Source organism: Oncorhynchus nerka, linkage group LG27, assembly GCF_034236695.1.
Source record: "Oncorhynchus nerka isolate Pitt River linkage group LG27, Oner_Uvic_2.0, whole genome shotgun sequence".
Classification (NCBI taxonomy): domain Eukaryota; kingdom Metazoa; phylum Chordata; class Actinopteri; order Salmoniformes; family Salmonidae; genus Oncorhynchus; species Oncorhynchus nerka.
The window spans coordinates 65,726,366-65,746,324 of record NC_088422.1 but is presented as its reverse complement, the minus strand read 5'-3'; the positions used below and the strand labels follow the sequence as shown (position 1 = coordinate 65,746,324).

The following is a 19,959-nucleotide window of genomic DNA, read 5'->3' as shown; positions in this document are numbered from 1 at the left end:
GCTCTACAACCCCCACAACTGTCACGGGACTTGGAGGTAGTTTTGTGCCAAAAAAAGGGGTTAAATATGTGTCACCCCCCAAAATATATACACTTTTCCAGATCTCCCAGATATAAGACAGACACTTCAAAACCTTAACCCTTATGATTGACTTTTTTTTTTTACACCGTCTGTTTTTCCATTTACGAATCAGTTACTCAATTAGTTTCTATAGCATAGTAGTAAAGCCCAAATTCAATATTTTATCATACCTAGTGGGGTCCTAAAATTCTAAATCAAATAGCTAAATAATCCACGGTATGACCATCTTAAAACAATACCATATGTTAAACTCCCCTCACCTCAAGGCTTTGAGGTTCAACAAGCACCATTCTGAGAAGTGGCAGACAGTTGCAAATGACCAGGAGCCAGGCTCACTACATTGAGCTATTGGTACAGTTGAAACTTCATGTGTGTTTTTTAAAACTTTGATTAGCAGATGGTACCGGTTGACATCTGTTAAGGATGCTCTCATGGAAAAGGGTTCTAATTGCATCCTAGTCAAGATTTGAAATTGGCTGATGCAGAATGTGTAACCTGACATAATCACTGCCTTCGGGTCAGGTTAGCATAGGGCTAAATGTGTCAGGTTATGTAATGGGAACAGCTAACATGGAGCATTTTATCACATGCAACTACGTCAAAGATTTGAATTGGGAGATGTGCATTTTGAGACAAACATTTTTTACTTACAAAAATACATCTTATGTTTGCAAGTATGGACCCAGGGAGTTTGGAAGCTAACACATCCCATAATTAAAGCAAGAATTCATTTTTTAAAACCAATATGGAATGTGGCCTGTATCTTGTGGATAAACAGCTTTGCTAAAAATTAAGATTCTAAACATTTCTTTAGTTAAGTAGTTTTAGGTGGTATACGTTAGAGATCAGGAACAACAATGCCAATCTGATGTGGCCTGAAAAACGGTTAACCTGTAAATGATGCCTATGACAGTGACATTCAAAAAGGGAAGTTAAGGATTTCAAATATCGAGTTGGCTGTCAGATCCCATCTTGTGGCCTGAAAGTTCTCCAACGTCATGATGAATATTATTCCTAAAGACCCAAACATACAATTAAAGTCCAATTAAATGGGTAGATGATTTAAAAAAAAAAAGAAAGACAAAAAGAAAATCCCATCCAGAATGAGAAAATAATGTGATGGTTTTGCTTGTTAGTGGCATTTCTTTCTTGAACAATCCAGATGTACCCTTGTTTGACTTGCCCAACACTGAGTAAATAAAAATATTCACTGTAAAAAGGCATTTTCTTGGTTTAGATTTTTTTCAGATATAATTGTGTAATAAAGCAATGACTAATATAACTATTCTATTCTTTAAATCATTTTATAACCATTTTGCTACATCTGAGGACTATAGTTGTGGCCCTTAGTTTGGGCATTGTTCAATACGGTGGGGTTTTGTACTACCTATGTACGTTCCGGTGATTCCAACCCAGGTAACTTATTTTGACCAGCCCTGGACAAAACCTATAGATGGGAACGTTACAACTGTGCACTGGAGTCTTTAAAATACTGACAACGTGTGCACATTTTGGCCCATGGGTATTAGGGGGAAAGTGCTGCCCGAAAGTGAACTGTACATACAAAGATCATTTTTATTCATTTATTTTTTTACACTTAACTGAGTGATGTTACAGTACATACGTTATTTACAACTGTGCAGTAATGTGTGGCAAAATAAATTATCTAGAAGGCAGCAAGAATACATTGGTTAACGAATATAAAAACTGTACATAATTTACGGAATACAATTTTTTTTCAGTTTTCTTTTTTCCCATTAAACTAATATTGGCTCTGTAGTGTTTCAAGTCACTTCCTCAGAAACAATTAAATGCCCAAGTAAAGAAAGACAAAAAGAAGAATATTCTCCTCTAAACCACCATCTGTTTAGTCTTGAATCTTTGAATCGCAACATTCTTGAATTATTCTTTTATCCTGTTTTTCCATTTGCAGTCATAGTTGCAGGTGAACAGGTATGTGTGTTCTACCTATCTTGGCAGAGTGTCAGAGGCTGGTTCTTCCTGCATGCAGAACCAGGTGACCAGACTCTAGTGGGGATGCTCCGGTTCATCCCCATTCTCTGCCTCACTCCTCTGCCCATGAGGCGGAAGATGCCGCCTCTTCCCCTCCGACATTAACCCCCGACACACTATGGACCCTTGGCTGTACTCTGCTCCGGGGCAGGATGCTGGTTCTACCGGGTGTGGTGGTGGGCTGTGGACAGAGGGGACTGAAGCTCTCTGACTGAGTGTGGCCTTATGTTCCTGACCAGAGACAGCGCCCACACAGACCCTCCTGTCCTTTCAACAGGAAGAGGCTGGAGGTCCCACAGATATTACTTGTTGCACCACCATATCGCGCATGCATGCCCTTCTGGCCATGTGCTGCGTTCTCCTCCTCAAGGCTCACCTGGAGCTCTGTGTCCACTGTGGTGCCTCATTCTCATCCACCAGGAGATGATCCAGAATGATGGGAGGGCTCCTCTCCAGCGTTCCTTTGTTGTTTGATTTTACGGGGACCAAAAAAATTCAGAAAAATATTTCTATATCTTATCCCCTATTCTCTGTCCAAACATCACCTAAAAGGGAGGTGGTGTTGGGCGCTTCAAAGCAAAGCCGTTTTGCTTTTTATATTCTGAACAAAAGCATAAAAACTTGAGGGATGAAAGTGCAAGTTGTGTTTTTCCCCAGTAAAAAGATGCATCCTCCTCTCATGGAAGGGAATCATTAGCAAGTTTTTTTTTCTTTGAATTTTTTCTATATAATATATAGGTTTTATTCCTCTTCAAACCGGCTAGCCCTTACCATACGTTCTGTTTGATGTCTCTTTGATAAGTGATGATATTTGACCTCTAACTCTGTGAACGAGTGCATGTTTCTGTCACGCGGGCAACAGCACAAAGTCATCGTTGACGTCAACCATTGGCACGTAGAAGGAGGGGACCTCGTTGACGCACAGAGACTTGTGTACAGCAGGGTCCAGCTCCTGCACCTTCAGTTGCCACTCCATCCTCTGCACTGCGTTCAGGGCAGCTGCCTCATGCTGCTGCCGCATTAACAGACACGTCTGAGAAGAGAGAGAGGCCATTATGAACCAGCAGAAATACAACTGTCATACACAGATAGCCCGAATTTCAACCACATAGCAAATGTGCCGTAAAAGATGAAGTACAGTCATATCGTTACCTTCATGCGGTCATATTTGTCATCCACGTCTTGGATCCAGGAAATGAACTGGCGAGCGTTGAAGCGATCTCTCACTGACTTGTTCTCATCACCCTGAGTTAAAGATGACAAGAATGTCAGATTTGATTTTTTATATGTACACTACCGTTCAAAAGTTCGGGGTCACTTAGAAATGTCTTTGTTTTTGAAAGAAAAACACATTTGTTGTCCATTAAAAATAGCATCAAATTGATCAGAAATATAGTGTAGACATTGTTAAATGACCAAACAGGATAAAAGAATAATTCAAGAATGTTGCGATTCAATATTCTTGTCATTGCTTCTTTAATCAGAATAACAAGTTTCAGCTGTGCTAATATAATTGCAAAAGGGTTTGCTAATGATTAATTAACCTTTTAAATTGATAAACATGGATTAGCTAACACAACGTGCCATTGGAACACAGGAGTGATGGTTGCTGACAATGAGCCTCTGTACGCCTATGTAGATATTCCATTAAAAATCAGCCATTTCCAGCTACAAGTCATTTACAACATTAACAATGTCTACACTGTATTTCTGATCAATTTGATGTTATTTCAGACAAAAAAATTAAAACTTTTGAGTGGTAGTGTATATAAAATATTAAGAGTAATTGGAAGAGCTGACTAAACAAATTCCGTGTGAATGGCCCTGTCTGTCAACTTTTTGCCCACCTTTTTAACCACCCACAGACGCACCTGACTCTCTGTTGGCATGTTGTACACCTCAGAGTCCAGTAACATTGTGCAGGCACTGAATGGGACGGCCTGATTGGCTATCGTCCTTGCCGCTCTGCAATGGACCCGCAGTACTTCTTGCTCACATGAGACAATAAGCTTTTCCTGGAAGGAGAAATATAGAAAGTCAATACAATAAGACTGGAGAGAGTGGAGACAGACTGGACTTTTAACTTTACTTCAAAATCCTTTTGCGCAAAGTGATAAGGTTCATGTGAAATGTCACAATTTTTTTACGATTGCTTGGTTGGAGAAATGCCTATTGCAGTTTTCTATTACATAGCAGCTTTGAACATTCATCAAAGGATTGTTCAAAGCACTCCTTCTCAGTGCGACTTCAGAAGTGAGATGGATAGATATTAGGGAGGGTACAGTGAGCCCGTGTTCTTACCCTCTCTATGCTGTGCTGCAGTCTCAGCTTCCCCCTCACTGTCTCCTGCTGTCTAAAGAGCTCCTTCAGGGGCTCCGATAACGATGGAGGTGGAGCAATCTGAGAAACCATAGCAATGATTTGAGATTATGATGTAACCAATCTTTCCATTGCAACAAAGTTCAAACTTTTGTTGTAAATGTGCTGTGCGGTTATTATAGGTTACAGAACGCAGTTACTTGACGTGTATTATTGTAATGAAATCAAATCTATGAATCAACAGAAGTGTGAACATTTGTAGGGGAAGGGAGGGACTCACCACTGGGATGTGCAGCTTGCTGAGAGGCTTGCCATCCAGCAGGTAGGAGCCTGTGTAGGTCACATACTCAGCGTAGCACTGAGGGGCCTGTGGTGTGATGTAGCACAAGATCTTCCTCTTCTCCTCTATTTTTTTCCTTATCTGCAGGTATTCGAAGTAAGGGTTAGAGCGGTCACTGTGGTAGGGTTCTATGTCATCCAGTTTGATGGCATTGACAATGACAGCCAGCGTCTGTTGAATCATCTCCCTGGTCTGCTGCATGGCTGTGTTGACCAGCTGAACCTGCGGTTTGGGGAACTTCCTCTTGCGTGGATGCTGCGTCTGGGATTCCTCTTCCTCCACAGGCCGCCCTTTAGTTTTGCTGACCACTACAGGAAGCGGCGGAGGGGGAGCCGGGGTAATGGTTGGTGTGGTGGAGATGGTGGTGACAAGTTCCTTTTCTTTCTCCAGAACAACAAAGGGGACAAAGGTAGGGGTGGGGATAGGGGTGGTTGTGGTTACAGCCATGCTCATGGTGACAGGGGTAGGGACAGATGGAGGTATCACGCTAGAAGGTATAATGCTGGTGGTTGTACTCTCTGCTACTACTCTACTACTCGGCTTTTTTGTGGTGGTGGTATTCTCCTGTTTTGCCAGCATCTGGGCCCTGTTTCTGGTCATCCTCTGTGGGATCTCCTCCACCTTCTTGGGAAGGTCAGTTGACAACGTTGTCAGAGTGACCGTGAGCTTAGATGTGGTCTCAAGAGCTTCCGAAACATGGACTGTTCCAGAAATCGTGACAGCAACTGGCAGAGGAACTGAGGGGACAGGACTGCAAGTTGGCCCAACAAAGGGATCTGATACCTGCCCACTTTGTTCTGGTTTAACAGTTGTCATGGAGTCCATACATGGAGTAATTACAACTGATAAAGACTCGGTCAGTGACATCTGCTTGTGATGCTGGGTATTGTTTGTATCAACAGCTGAGAACATGTTTCCATCGCTCTCATCAGTCTCTTCATATGTGACTCTGTTTTCGAAGACCTGTGTTTTCACCAAGTTCATTTCAGGGACATTCTGAGGCTCAGACTCAAATTCTGGTTGGAAATTGTGTTTTGGTGAGGGCACAACCAAATCATGCAAAGAATCATTGAGTGTTAGGACCTCGGGAGGGCACAGGGGTTTGGCCAGGATAGGCAGGTCAACCTCCATAAGCTCTTCACCCTCTATTGTTTCAATAGCAGGAGGCCTTATATGAGCAGATGGAGGCTTGTAGTCGGCTGGCTCTGCATCTCTGATGTCAAGCTCTGGCATCTCCTTGTCTGGCAGGGAGGTCGGGAGGGAGAGAGAAGGGAGGTCAGGTAGAGAGAAAGGGCCAAGATCATCCAGCTCATCCACTGTAGCTGAGAATGGGTCTGTCCAGGGCACCACTGGCTCGTTGCTTACTGCTAGAGGCATATGGCTCTCAGAAGTAAAGCCATGGGAGTTTTGTCTGCCATCTTGTACTGCACAAGAAAGCTCTGAGTCCATCTGGTGATTATCCTCCAAGTTTGGCTTGCAGTCTGTGAAGAAAGACTCTAACCTTGTGGAGGATGAGGTGGTTGTCAAGTAGTTTGGTTCCAATTCCATGGGTGTCATTTCAGGTCTTGCTGGAGAAATTGGAATGTCCTCCACAGCCTCTTTTTGCTCGTCAAAGTCAGGGTCAGGCACATAAGACCTGTAAGCAGCATATGGAGGGGTCACTGATGGATGGCCAGGTATGGCAGTAATGTGCTGCAAATCACTGTCTGAATGCGAGAAGGGGCTGGTTATCTTGGAGACAGCTGCCTCTATTTCCCCATAAGTCCTTTGAGGAGATTTCAAAATCATCTCAGAGTTCCAGCTGATGGTATGATCACTGGAGTTCTCCACCTGGTTGGGTGGTGGATGTGGGGGAGTCAACTGATGCAACTCTGTAACTCTTCTGTCTGGAGATTCATCCCAGCTCTTCCTCAAAGGCTCTTCAACTCTTGGAGGAGAGAATGAGCAGACGTCCCTCGTCTCCTCAGCAGCATGATGATCAGAATATGTTGGTTCTTCAAGATCCCCTTCCACCTCCTCCTCTTCTTCTTCCTCCCCCTCCTCTTCATTGTCCTCCTCTTCCTCCTCCTCCACAACAGGGGGCAGATACTCACTGCCACTGACTGGGTCAGAGGGAACAAGACTGTGCTCACTTTGATGAGGCTCAGAAAGGTCATCAATATCCAGGGGAGGAAGAGCAGCAGGTGCAGGGGTGGGTGGAGCAGCAATGTGCAGACACGGCTCCTGGGTGTCAGGTCTGTGGACTGGCGTTGAGGGCTTCATCAGGAAGTTGTTGTAGACAATCTCAGGTAGGTGTTCACAGGTCTCTGTGCCAGCCATTGCTGTGGTGGCCCCATCTAGTGCAGGTTCGGCAAGTTCCAGACCGGGAGACAGCATTCTAATAGGTGAGAAGTAAGGAGGAGACAGGCATTCAAGTCTCTCCACTGATGCTGCCTTGTCTTCTGGAGGCTGGGCGGCTGCCAAGTCAAACTCAGAGGCGTCTGGCAAAATGTGTTGTAGAAACTTGCCAGCTTCAGCTTTGAACTCCTCTTCCAGGGGTCTTCTAATATCAGATGAAGCCGATCGACTGACAAGGGGCAACTGGAGATTCTTAGCCGGAGTAATACAAGTCCCTTCTTGGAAGGTGTGCGATGAGTTGGAGTACCTGTCAAAGAAGGATGGTGAGCAGGCATTCATAGACATGGCCATGGCTGATGAGTTCTGACAATCTAACCCATCAAACATTATATCAGGGTAGTCCTCTGCACTGCAGGATGGAGTCCGTGGCGTCTGCATGATATCCTCATAGCTGGGACAAGAGATTACAGATGTGGGGGTGGGAACACCCGTTGGTCTATTCTGATCTTGTCTAGGTGAGGCTGGGAGATTTTCTTTCATCTGATGGCCTGCAAGCCAGTCCTTTGAATTTTGAGTGTCAATGGGTTGTGGCTTTCTTTCCGGAGACATCATTTGGGCTGGGAGACCAATATCTTTGAGCTTCTTCTCTTTCAATGCAGATTCTAAACTATTAGATTTTTTGGATGATAGTTCATTGCGATTTTTCTTTATTTCCTCAGTGGACTTTGTTTTATCCCTAAGTTTGGGATCCCCTGATCTGTGTCTTAGTTTCTCCATCTGCTTCATCCTCTCCTTATGCTTCTTATGGCGTTCTTCAATCTCCTGGTCTTTTAAACCTAACATTTGCCCAAAGCTGGTTAGTCTGAGATCCCCATCAACCAGAAGCTTTGAACGTGGACGGTTGTCTTTGCGAGCTGTGTCTTTAGACTGAATTACTTTTTCATTTTCTTCTTTAACCTTGGACTTAACATGGTCCGCCCTACTGTCTTTGTCCAAAGAGTCTCGATTTCTTTCTTTTTTCACATCAAATTTGGGACTGTCTTCCTTTGATCTTTCCTTCAAATTGTTAATTTGAGGACTCTCTTTCATTCCACATTTAATCTCCTCCTTGGAGTGTTTAAGGGATCCAAAGCCATCCGTGTACTTGTGCTTCTCGTCTTTGACTTTCTCCTTATGTTTCTCTTTTCTCTTTTTGTCCTTGATCTTATCACTGATGACAGTACTCAGTTTGTCTTTGTCAGCTTTTTTAGACATCTCCTTTTCAAACTCCAATGTCTTATCAAATTCATCTTTATCACCCTTAGACCCAAATGGAAATGTGTAAGGGTCCGCTTCTAATGGCATAGGCTCTTTCTCGAAGGGCAGACTTTCTCTGCGTCCATAGGATTCTCTTATTTCCTCGATCTTGTCTTGTTTATCCCCCTTTTCCTTCTTGACTTTGTCCTTCTCCTTGTCATGACTCTTTTTGGACGACGATGATGATGAATGCCGGTGCCTCTCTTTCTCTCTGAACTTGTCTTGAGGATTAGATATGGAGAGCGAGTCTCGTCTCTCATCAGTAATGTCTGGAAGGCTGATGTTGGAGGAATCATAGTAGCTGCTGAGCACTGGCTCATGACCCTGATCAGTGAAGCTGTCTGAGGATAACTCACTGTTCTTGTCATTGGAGTCATCCTTGTAGTCATTCATGGCCTCTTCCTCCAGCTTCTCCAAGAGCGACTTTTCATTTTCCCCACTCCCCTTTGAGGGCTTTCTGTCGTTAACATGATCTTGCTTGTCTTTATATTTACTCTTGGTCTTTTCCTCATTGGCGTCCCTCTTGTCCAGCAGCTTCTGCTTGTTTTTCTTCTCTTGGTTTGAGTCCAAAGACATTCTGTCTTTGCGTTCCTTGTGTTTTGCATCAACAGAATCCTTATCTTTCTTGTGTTTCTCCAAGGAACCCTTCCTCTCTTTCCCCATATCAAATGTGGTCTTGTCTTTTTTCTTGTGGTCTTTTTCTTTCTGTTTTTCTGTTGTGTGTTTGGCCTCAGCAGAATATTTTCTGGGTTTTTCCATTTGGAAGTGATCAAGCTCATCCCTGTCAGATGTGGAGTCTTTCCTGTGAGAATCGGACAACCCAAGGGAATCACTTAACTTGGCCACACCCCCATTGTAATTGTCTTCTTCATCCTCACTTTCATCTGTGAAAATGTCTGCTATCTTGTACCATGTTTTCTCAGGTTTAACTTTCTCAGGTTTCCTTTCCTCCTTCTTCACCTCAAGGACATCTTTATCCCGGTCAGCATGCTTGTCCTGTGAAGCTTTTTCTTTCTTGTCCTTAGTTTGTTCTGAAGACACCTTCCTGTCCTTGTCTTTGTGTTTGTCTTTAGCTCCCTCCTTCTTGTCTTTAGAGCCTCTGTCTGTGTCCTTTTCTTTCAAAAGCTTCTCAGTTGAGGTCTTCTCAGGCTTCTCCTTGTCCTGTTCTATGGATCGGTCTTTAGGCTTTTCCTTGTGTTTGTCAGCTTTTGTCTTTTCTCTCTTTTCCACCCCCTCTCCCTTTCTCTCCTTCTCTTTTCCAGAGTGGTTCCTCTCTCTAATTTCACATGGTTTGCTGACAGTTTCAATTTCTTTGACGGAGGCATCGTTCCCATAATCGTCTCTTATGGACTCCTGTTTGATTTTCAAGTCCTTTCTTTCTTTAGTGAACTCATAGGAATCTTTTCGGTCTCTACTGCTGTCCGTGGAGTCCTTCTCTTTCTTCTCTTTGACAGTATCGGCAGATTCCTTTCGCTTCTTCTCCTTTTCCACAGAGTGGCTGGAGTTGAGTTTCTGTTTTTCGGTCAAATCCTTTTTCTTGTCGCAGATTTTTTCTGAAGACTCTTTCTCTTTCTTCTTGGAGGTAGGCTCTTTCTCTGACCGTTTGTCATTATGATCTAATTTCTTGTCTTTGATTTTGTTCTCCTTCCTCCGGTCTCTGCCCTCTATTTTTTCAGTCTCAACGATCAGCTTTACAGTGTTGCATGCTTTATATTCTTTGTAGTCCTTCACAGGAGGAGCATCCCAGCTGTCATCTCCATATAGGTCACAGTCAGAGGAAAGGTCTGACGCCCATCGGTCGTGGTGGTCGTCTGAGGCACTGAGCTTGGTGTCTTCTAGGTTTAAGAAACGGTTACTGACATCATAGACTTCATAATCAGGCTCTTCCTTCAGAACCTTTTCTTTCTTAGATTTTTCCTTCTCCTCCCTGGAATTTTTCTCCTTATCCACCTTAATATGTTTTTCTTCTTTTTGCTCACTGCTCTTCCTGTCTGGTTTAGATGACTTGTCCTTTGACTTTTTCTTCTTCTCCTCCTTTTGAGTCTTTTGTTGTTTGTCCTCCTTGGGCTTCTCTTTTTCCTTGAGGCTCCTTTCTTTTTCAGTTTTCAAGGGCTTTTCCCTCTCCTCCTTGCTAGGTTTCTCCTTGGTGGACTCTTTTGTTTTCTTGGATTTCTCCTCCTTAGCAGTTCTTTGCACCTCTTTTCCAGAAGACCAGTCTCTGTCCTCAGATTTGCCCTTCGACAACCTGTCCTCCTTCTTCAAATGCTCTTTTTCATGTTTAGAGAGCTTGACCTTGCTTTCAGCTGGAGACTCAGTCTCAACAAGGAGTGACTTCTGCCTTGAATCATCAAAATCAAAGGAGAAGCTCTTAACAAATTTCTCGTTCATGTCTTGATTGAGCACTAAACTGGGAGCCTTTTCTTTCGCTTTGTTTTTGTGCTTGTGTTTGACTTTATGCTTTTTCAACACTTTGCCATCTTTATCCGTTTTGGAGACCGTACTATCTGTGTTGGAGTTCTTGTGAAAGTCAGAGTTCTTTTTGTCTAGTGCATTGGTGTGCACATTGTTTTTCTTTCTGTTTTCCTGTGCTTTCTTTCTCACCTGTTTCACTGACTCGACACTCGAGTCGGCAGAGGAGTAGTCCGACTCACTGGAAAGCCTTGTTCTAACCGAGTCAGAGAGGGAGCTTACATCTGACCATACAGGAGATGACACAGTCTTCCAGCCGTCTGTCCTCCACTGCTTTGGGTTATGCTCTGTCAGCGAGGGTGTCAGTTTCTGAGAGCTCATGCTTCCATGTGAAGAGGAAGAAGAGGATGCAGAGTGAGTACTGAACTCAGAGGATTCTTTTAGGCTCATTGTGGAGTCCTTTATACAGTTCGAGTTCTTCATAGAGCCTTCATCATCCTCACTCCCTATGTCCCCACAATCAGAGTCAGAAGTGCAGAATTTGTCATTGACTTTACCAAATCTGACCTCCTTACTGACATTTTTTGTCTCCTTCTTCCTCTTCTTCTTAACTTTAGTCTTCTCTTTCTGCTGCTTAGAGCTCAGTGTAGCAGAGTCCCGGGCCTTGGTATTAGTAGGTGGCGCTGGTTGCCGTGGTGTGGGCATAGGTGTGAAAGACAACGTTCCATCATCCTCGTCTGAGCTGTCAGAGAGAATCCGTCTAACAGCCTTCTTTGGTGTGAGCGAGTTGCTTTTGGAATAGGTTTTGACCACCTCCCCCTTCGGTACTGAAACTAAGCCGCCAGCCTTGGTGACACTGGGAGACTCCTTGCGGAACTCTTTCTTGAGCAAGTGCTTGTCGTCCACCGGAGGGACGCGCTCTTCCTCATCATCCTCGTCAAACTCATACTCGTCCTTGACGGGGGTGGTTGTTGTGGATAGGGGCTGATCCAGCCCTTTCTTCCCTTTCAGCTTCAGGCCCTTCTCAAACTCTGAGTCTGTGTTATTGCCATCCACCGAACTGGATGGGGCAAACGATGGGGCATCTTCTTCCTCTGAAGATTCTGGGAAAAAAAAAAAAAAAAAAAAAAAAAATAACAGCAAAAATCTGTTGCACCCAGTGGTTAAAGGAAAAGCAAGGAAGTTAAAATACAAGTAACAAATGGCAGAGTGAAGGTGTTCAGAACTACTCATGGTATAAAATGTCACACACCTGACGAGCTCTCCTCACTGGAGGTATACGTGCCTTTTCCAAGCAACAGATTGAGCATCGTTGGGGAGTTAGCAACCTTCAACGCGGTTTCACCCCTTCTGTTGCTTTGTCGAGGGTCCCCTCCATACCTTAAAAGCAACTTTACCACCTACAAAGAAACATCGAAACATTTGTCTCAGTCCTAAACACGGCCGTTGGCTTTCTACATGAGCAATCGCAAGCGTTACACTGAAGTTACCTTGAAGTGCCCGTTGTTTGATGCGTCATGCAGAGGGGTGTCGTCGTCCAGGCCCTTGGTGTTGACCTCTGCACCGGCTGCCAGCAGCTGCTTGGCCACGTCGTAGTAGCCTCGGTTGCACGCTTCATGCAGTGCAGTCCAGCCTGTGATTCTCAAACGTAGGATTCAAAATGATTACAGCACTCAATTCTGAACATTTTAGATTGCAAGAGAAGCTAGAAATGTGCCACTATTTTCATGAATATAAAATGTAACACAGAAGTATGGAGATATGAGGTGAAAGGCAAGAGGATGGAGGAGGAAAAGCGAGAGAGATGGAGAGAGAGGGGAGCATCGAGAGGGCGAGGGCGAGGTGGAGGAGGAGCAGAGAGGGCGAGGAGGAGGAGCAGAGAGGCCGAGGAGGAGGAGCAGGAGGAGCAGAGAGGGCGAGGAGGAGGAGCAGAGAGAGCGAGGAGGAGCAGAGAGAGCGAGTAGGAGGAGCAGAGAGAGTAAGAGGACCACCAGCCTGCAATGGCAGCGACTCACCTGCAAAGTCTTTTACATTCACGTCCGCTCCCTCACTGATGAGCTCCTTGATGCGGCGTGCCTCTCCACGGATGGCTGACCGGTGCAGCCTCGTCTCGCCCCTCTCATTTCTCTTATTTACTTTGTCTTTGGTTTTAGATGCAGAGTTTGGCGTTCCCTTCTGGCCCAGACTTGACTGCGACTGATGCTTTGGTGTTGTGTCTACAAGAACAGGACAAAAACAGTTTCAATAGAATTGGCATGATTAATTTCTATAGTAAAAACATACGCCAAATGAGCATAGGGCTACATATTACAGTACCATTATGTAACAGTGCAGAATATTTCATTGAAAAACAATTGTTACAACTCCATCGCCTGTAGGTGGCGCTCTTGCTCAAAACATCAGAAGGAGAACTCCAAGACTCCCAATAGCTCGAGTTCATTTCATCACATTTAGTGGATTAAACCAAAGCCTTAACCACATTTACATTATCGAGTTTGCAGAGCGTGGTCCTGAATGCCATTTGAAACTCACTTCGTCTGGGTTCTGTCTTTAAGGCACAAACTCAGGCACGGCTGTTTAACAGCAGCAAGCCGCCAAATAATACAAACAACAGGAAACATATGACCCAAATCAGAAGCACAACATAATGACTAACCCATAGAGATCAGCTCTATTACTTAATAAGAGGAAATATAGCCTACTAAAGCCCATGTTTCCTCAACGTTTAAACCGCAATGTTTTAACGACAGAACCTAAGTACAGCACTTGAGGAGGAAATGCTAAATCCGACTAATCTAATAACAGATAGCAGATATGAAATGAACAAAAAGCCTTGGTCTGGATATTGTGTGGTTTGGCCCAGATCTGATAGGGCACTATTAGGTCCCCTCAGACCCAATCCCTGGGGTAAGCTACTTTCATTTCCCTCATGGTTGAACGCTGCATCCTAAAACAAAGCAGCACAATTTACCATACAGGAACGTGATACCAACTTGTAGAGCTCAAAAATCTCCCACAAACAGCCAGTCCCAGAAAAGAACAGTGGATTAAGACAGCAGAGGTCCATTTCACTGTAGTAATGGAAATTGATGAGGGTTATCTTGTATAATTGAATTCTAATTAAGCAGTGTGGTCTATTCTTTAATGAAGCATGGTGCAAAAGTGTGGCTGGGACGCTTAAGCATCAAGGACACAGCACAGCACCCCCCCCCGAACCCTCAGAGACGTGGCATCCATGACAAACACGCACCTGGACTGTTGACTGACTCTTCAGCCGTCATCTGCATGAGAAGAGCCACCTGCTGCCGCTCAGAGAGGGGGTACCCGGCCCGGATCCCTGGCATGCCCATCCCAAACGGCAGGCCCGACTTCCTGGTGTTGGTGGGCTCCTTTTTAATGCGCTTCCGTTCCGGACCTTGCTTTTCTGTGAGGAGAGAGAGGGAACGGACAATGTGAGGCCTATGGGAAGCACAGACACACATACAAACACAGGATAGCAAATTGCTCAGGTTATATCGGCTTTTACTTCAGCAGTCAAATTGAAGTGATTTCAATTCTGACCACAACAACAGTCATTGATAACAGTCATTCAACATCTCCATGGCAACAGGTCAGATAAATGTCCTCTGTGATGTTCTAAGGAACCCCCTAGGTGAAACCCCTACCAACTTCTAGTCTAGTTTAGGCCACATCCATCGTCTGATGGTCTGCAGCTGATGGTGGTGGCATTTAAACCCAGCTGCCCCAGAGGCAGGGAGGGGTCAACTATTGACAGTCTGATGTTTATGTCTCTCTCAGGGGGTGTGTGACTTGGCAGAGTGACAGTGATTACAAGATGGCCGGTGTTCATTTCAATGTGGCCGAGCCAAGGTCATCACAATGGCGACTTACCACTGGACAAAAATCAGCAGCTCCTCAAAGACACGCCCATCAATTATTTTCAGTGTCATGAGGAATGATCAAATCTCCACAGCAAATGTCAGTCTTACTTTACTATTGAGACACAAATACATAAACACTCTACATTTGCAACTGCTGGACGATTTGGAGGTACACTTCTGTCAATGTTTGAACAAGCCCAAACTGCGCCAGCTTCAAGATCCTTCCGAAACATTCTGACATCAATAAAAAACAAATGGCATGGCCTTCAACTGCATCCATGGAGACAACAAACATTGTCTAATCAAAAGGGGAGATCTACAAGCCTGCTCGCTGTTGCTCTCAACACAGTGGATTGCTCAAGGCCACAAACAAGAATTAAGAGTAGGAAACATGGCAGCTCACACTTCCGGTCACAAAACCCTTTCCAGAGATTTTCCATAGTCAGAGCTGATGAACTTTCAGTAACATCTGTGAATACTTACGCCTAATGTTCCCCCACCCCTGATACACACTCACATCCTGAAAGGAATTTGCCATTTAGACACATTCCTTTTATTCAGACTTAAACAGCATGAACCACAGCAGTGGATGTTTCAGGCGGTGGATGTCGAGGACAGAAACCTCTAGAGTTGCTGTTCCAAGCCTTGACAGTGGGCCCCAGTCAGTAATGAGCCCGTTTCAGTACTCGAAAAGGGCTGCTATCAAACTACATTCAAGCTGCCTACCTACAATGACTTTTTCCGATGAGATTGTGGACATGCGTTGGGTAGGCTAAGCGGCACGCAAACATGTGTGATGCATCTTCAATGTACATGAGATACAGTGGGAAGAGGGGAAAACAACAGAACAGCAGTGAGCCTCACACACATCCCACATGGAGGACCAGGATGGGATTAAGACAGAGGCATCTGAAAATGCAATGTAAGCCCATAGACATCCGTAGCTGGGTCTAATTAAACAATTAAATTGCTTTTTAAGAAACATTTAAGACTATATATATATATGTATATATATACACACACTGGCAAAAGAAGGCCTATGTATACAATGTCATTTGGATTTTTCCTTTACCTTGAGAGATTTGATGGCAAAGTTGGAGGGAGACCAAACTACCTCACTGTTCCCAAGAACGCCAGCCTATGCCAGGGGCGGAGCCCACAGCAAGACGACAGTCAAGTTACAATGGGCCCAGGACGCCACTGTGTCAGCCTATTGTGGAGACGTTGCTATCAGCTTCCCACAGTATGGGCAGGCAGAACCAGAACCAGCCTGACCAGAGGAACCAGGTAGGCCTAGTCCGTTTGTTGTGTCCCCAAATTCAATAGGACAACAAAGATGACAAGCTCATCTTTCTATCATTCCACTTGGGACATCAAACATGCTAACAGCCTGTCTTTCTCTGAGTGACAGCTATGAATATATTCCGACTAGTTCTGTCAGTTGGGGTTCCTGCCCCGTGGGAGACAATTATTATTAGAGGTAGACCAGATGAGCTCCGTTTGCTTTACTGCACTGTGTATGTAGGACTGGCCTTCCTGTGTGTTAACTTACGTAGAACATGGGAATCAACTGTGAAGACACGAGTAGGACGACTAGGCAGGGTGAGATCTCATGGTCAATGTGTAAATACATTAGCACCACAACTCGGTCTTCATTCTTAAACTGAGATCGAAACTGAAAACAAAGCATGAACACTACTAGCGCTTACGACCACACATGCCAACACCACCACCGCCCAGTCACACAGGAGCCAGACACATTCATGCTTCTGTATGGGGATTACCCCCAGGAGAATGTCATGGCCTGGGACAGTGAGAGGCAATTCCCTCGTACTCAGAAGACAGGGAGAGAAGAGAGAGCTCTGCTGTCAAGCAGCCCAGTCAGACACAGCCAGCAAACAGGAAATGAAGGAAGAGGAGACTGGAAGTGGCCACAGGATGTTGTGTCACTGCTTTGTTTTGTGCTTGGCTACGATGACGAGAGCAGAGGAAAGTGTTGGTGCAGAACAACATTCTTCAGTTGTGATAATCACAGAGAGCGGGACAGATCGGCAGACTACCGAAGGGCTTTCTCTCACACCGTGTTGGCCTACCTACTGCCGCTTACTGCTGGACCTCATCTCCATGTACAGAGTAGACTGGGCCATCCTGATGTAGGCTACAGTACACACAAGGGGTCAAAGGTGGTCTGGAGAAACAATGGAACCGTTTCAGGACAGAGTGCAACTACTAGCCTATCTAATATACCTAGTGGAGACTCAAGCTCCAAAACAACTGAACCCGGACCAAATCTGATTTCAAGTCAAGTAACAGTGAATAATTCATGGATCTTCCAAAGGATGGGAGATGAAACATTAAAAACATTTCTCCCTCCAGGGATCTGAATAATAGTGGTGTGCAGCAGGCAGACAGGGCTGATTTGGGATGCGGTGGAGAAGATCTCAAGCCAGCAGCCCCCGCCGTCCCTACTGAAAGCAGCACCTGCTGCACCTGCTGATAAGACAGGCATCCTGTATTCCTGCCATATCGTGAAGGTGATGATGTGTGTGCTAGCCTGCAAGTAGCTGATCTGCACTCATCACTGTCTCTTATCCGTCTCCCGCTCCTCATAGCTTTATCCAGAGCAGTCCCCTTGCTGAGCAGCCCTGGCCATGACTCCTACACTCCTGCTGCAAGGCCTGTGGATGGGCTCTACACCAATACAGGTTACAACAACCATCTGCTTGCTACACAAGCTACCATCTCTAGAAGAATGTCTTGTAAACTGTCAACACCGGTGTGTTCAAGATAACAGAGCAATCCCTGCAATTAGCTACATCGTTCATCTAACAGATGCCTCGGGGAGAAAACCTTCAGTAGAGATCGAGTGCCCATGTTATGCATTCAGATAAGGCACAACCACACACACTGACTTCACTTTAAGTACTGACAGGGTAGTACTCGTCCTAGATAACTAACACTGTAGAAACACGGTCACCTTGTGGGTTCGGAGAGTGCAAAGACAACACAAATGCAGAATGAAGCAAATCTCTGTCTACAAAAGGACCAACAGTATGAACTACGCATTTCAAATGGAGTATGTAGCCTAGTCCATGTTCGATGAGTTCCGTGTCCTGTCTGTTCCCATCAAAACTATCCAAATAATAAGGGGATGTGAAGGGTCTGACTTGCTCATCTTTCATAGCTGAACAAGACAATCAAAAGTAGTCAAAAGCCAATGTTATGGTACAAATTCAACACTAGCTGCCTCAAGCTATAGCTTCAAAACACTCGCTCATAGGCCAACTATGGTAAGTTGTGTTACAGATCCTATGCAAAAATAGCATAGCCTCAGTCTGAACTCACCATCAGCACAATAGCGCGAGGAGCTGGAAGCACAGGGAGTGTATTCTCCCAGCAGCCCGCAGCACAGTGAAAACAATAGACCTGCAGTTCCTTCTCTGAGTAGGAGAGGAGCCACGCTGGACTGACGGCAATAACCTCAAGGCAGATTGAGAGAAAATGGCTATGACGTCATTAAGGAGGTTTCTGTTTCATCATTCACGCTCTGTGTTGTTTTCTTCCCACTCAGGGTGAGGAGGGTGGAGCAATGTGAAGGCTCTCTCTCCTGCAGAGGGTCATACGAAGCCCAGTCCACTAGGAGAGGACTGTACAGCCTGCACTTCTCAAAGTTCACTACTGGAATCCTTGTGGATTTTCTGCAGGCACAAGGGAGCAGGCCAAGGGGCACACAAACCCTCCATACACGGGCCTACTGGGCCACAGTCTAGACTCTATCCCCACAATGTAGGGCCGTAGAAGGAGAGTTCACCATATCAAGGGGAGATACAGTATCACCAGAAAGACACCATCAACGTCAGAGGGAGGGGATAGGGCCGGCTGTAAAGTACTTAAATTCCATAGGGTAGAGACAATAACACAGCATGAAAGGAACTAGCTATCAAGGCCAAGACAACAGAAGAGGGGAAGTGTGTGTCAAGTGAAACCCACACACACACACACACCACACTACAGTGTGTATGGGTTAAATAAGGCGGCATGGAGACAACTAACACAATGAAGGATGAACCATTTAAATGAATGTTTCCATTGTACAGCCAGGTTTAAGACATGTGGATGGAAAAGACACTGAGAAGGATAACAGGCAGGGAACACGAAGACAAACGCAACCCGAAAGTGTATCAATTACGGTCCAGTTCATGTGAGAGACATCCAGCCTTGCTGTTGAGGCAGAGACTCCACCCTAACATTAGCATGACAATAGACAATCAGGGCACTGTTCTAGAAAGGGGGAGGGGAGAAACTGAGGTGGGAGGCAACCTTTCTCTGCCAACAGCCTGCGAAAAGGTTACAGGGCCACTACCACCAGCATACACACAAATACAAAACCAAGCCACTATAGCTGTGACTAAACAGTGATGACAAGGGAAAGTTACTACGCTCCTGATTTGGTCACTCAAGCTGCACTGAGAACACAAGTTCTATATTCAATATCTCTTCAAAACAGAGAAATACAATTTTCAAACGTTTCCTGCAAAAAGCCAACACACGTCAACAAAACAAAAAAGAGAGAAATGTACACAATGGGTTGGACTCCATATTACCCAAAGAAATAACAGCGGAAGTTCACAGCAGCATTTCAAACCAACCCAATAGCCCAGCACACAGATGTGGATTCCATTAGAGTACATGTTATTACAGACCATCAACAAATCATTTCAAGATCCTCAAAGCTCAAGCCAAACAAGCTGGAACAGTAGTTCCCCCTTTCTCTCTTATTAAAGAATAACACAAGTGAGTGTCAAACCTTTCCAGGCCCTCGTGATTGACAAATCCTCACTTAATTGGCCCATGTTCTGTGTGGCCTTTTTTCTCTTTTTCCCAATGATGGACAGTTGAACCAAGTTAAACCATGGCACATAGCCTTCTTCTTTGAGGTTATAAAGAAACACTGCCTGCAGGAGCTCCTCCATCACACCTCTCAGCCCAGCACCTCTTCAACCTCAGGAGGCTGAAGAAATTTAGCTTGGCCCATAAGACTCAAACAAACGTTTACAGAAGCACCATTGAGAGCATCCTGTCGGGCTGTATCACCGCCTGGTACGGCAACTGTACTGTCCACAACCGCAGGGCCCTCCAGAGGGTGGTGTGGGCAGCCAAATGCATCACCGGGGGCACACTGCCTGCCTTCCAGGATACCTACAGCAACCGGTGTCACAGGAAGGCCAAGAAAATCATCAAGGATCTCAGTCACCCGAGCTACGGCCTGTTCACCCCACTACC

General features: G+C 45.1%; 1 protein-coding gene across 4 annotated transcripts in view; it reads right to left on the bottom strand.

Annotated features, from left to right (window-relative positions):
- Window positions 1-1,650: 1,650 nt before the first annotated feature.
- Window positions 1,651-19,959, bottom strand: part of LOC115112162 (ankyrin repeat domain-containing protein 11-like) — a 173,923-nt gene continuing 155,614 nt past the window's right edge. For 3 of the 4 annotated variants that reach the window (XM_065011880.1, XM_065011879.1, XM_065011881.1), the window contains 9 exons: window positions 14,046-14,219; window positions 12,811-13,011; window positions 12,286-12,428; window positions 12,048-12,195; window positions 4,694-11,898; window positions 4,396-4,494; window positions 3,942-4,109; window positions 3,247-3,339; window positions 1,651-3,127 (listed from right to left, as the gene is read on the bottom strand). In XM_065011880.1, coding sequence (XP_064867952.1) covers window positions 2,942-3,127; window positions 3,247-3,339; window positions 3,942-4,109; window positions 4,396-4,494; window positions 4,694-11,898; window positions 12,048-12,195; window positions 12,286-12,428; window positions 12,811-13,011; window positions 14,046-14,219 — 8,417 coding nt within the window. In that variant the 3' untranslated portion in view covers window positions 1,651-2,941. The remainder of the gene's footprint in view (window positions 3,128-3,246; window positions 3,340-3,941; window positions 4,110-4,395; window positions 4,495-4,693; window positions 11,899-12,047; window positions 12,196-12,285; window positions 12,429-12,810; window positions 13,012-14,045; window positions 14,220-19,959) is intronic. The other variant, XM_065011882.1, reaches the window with a different exon arrangement.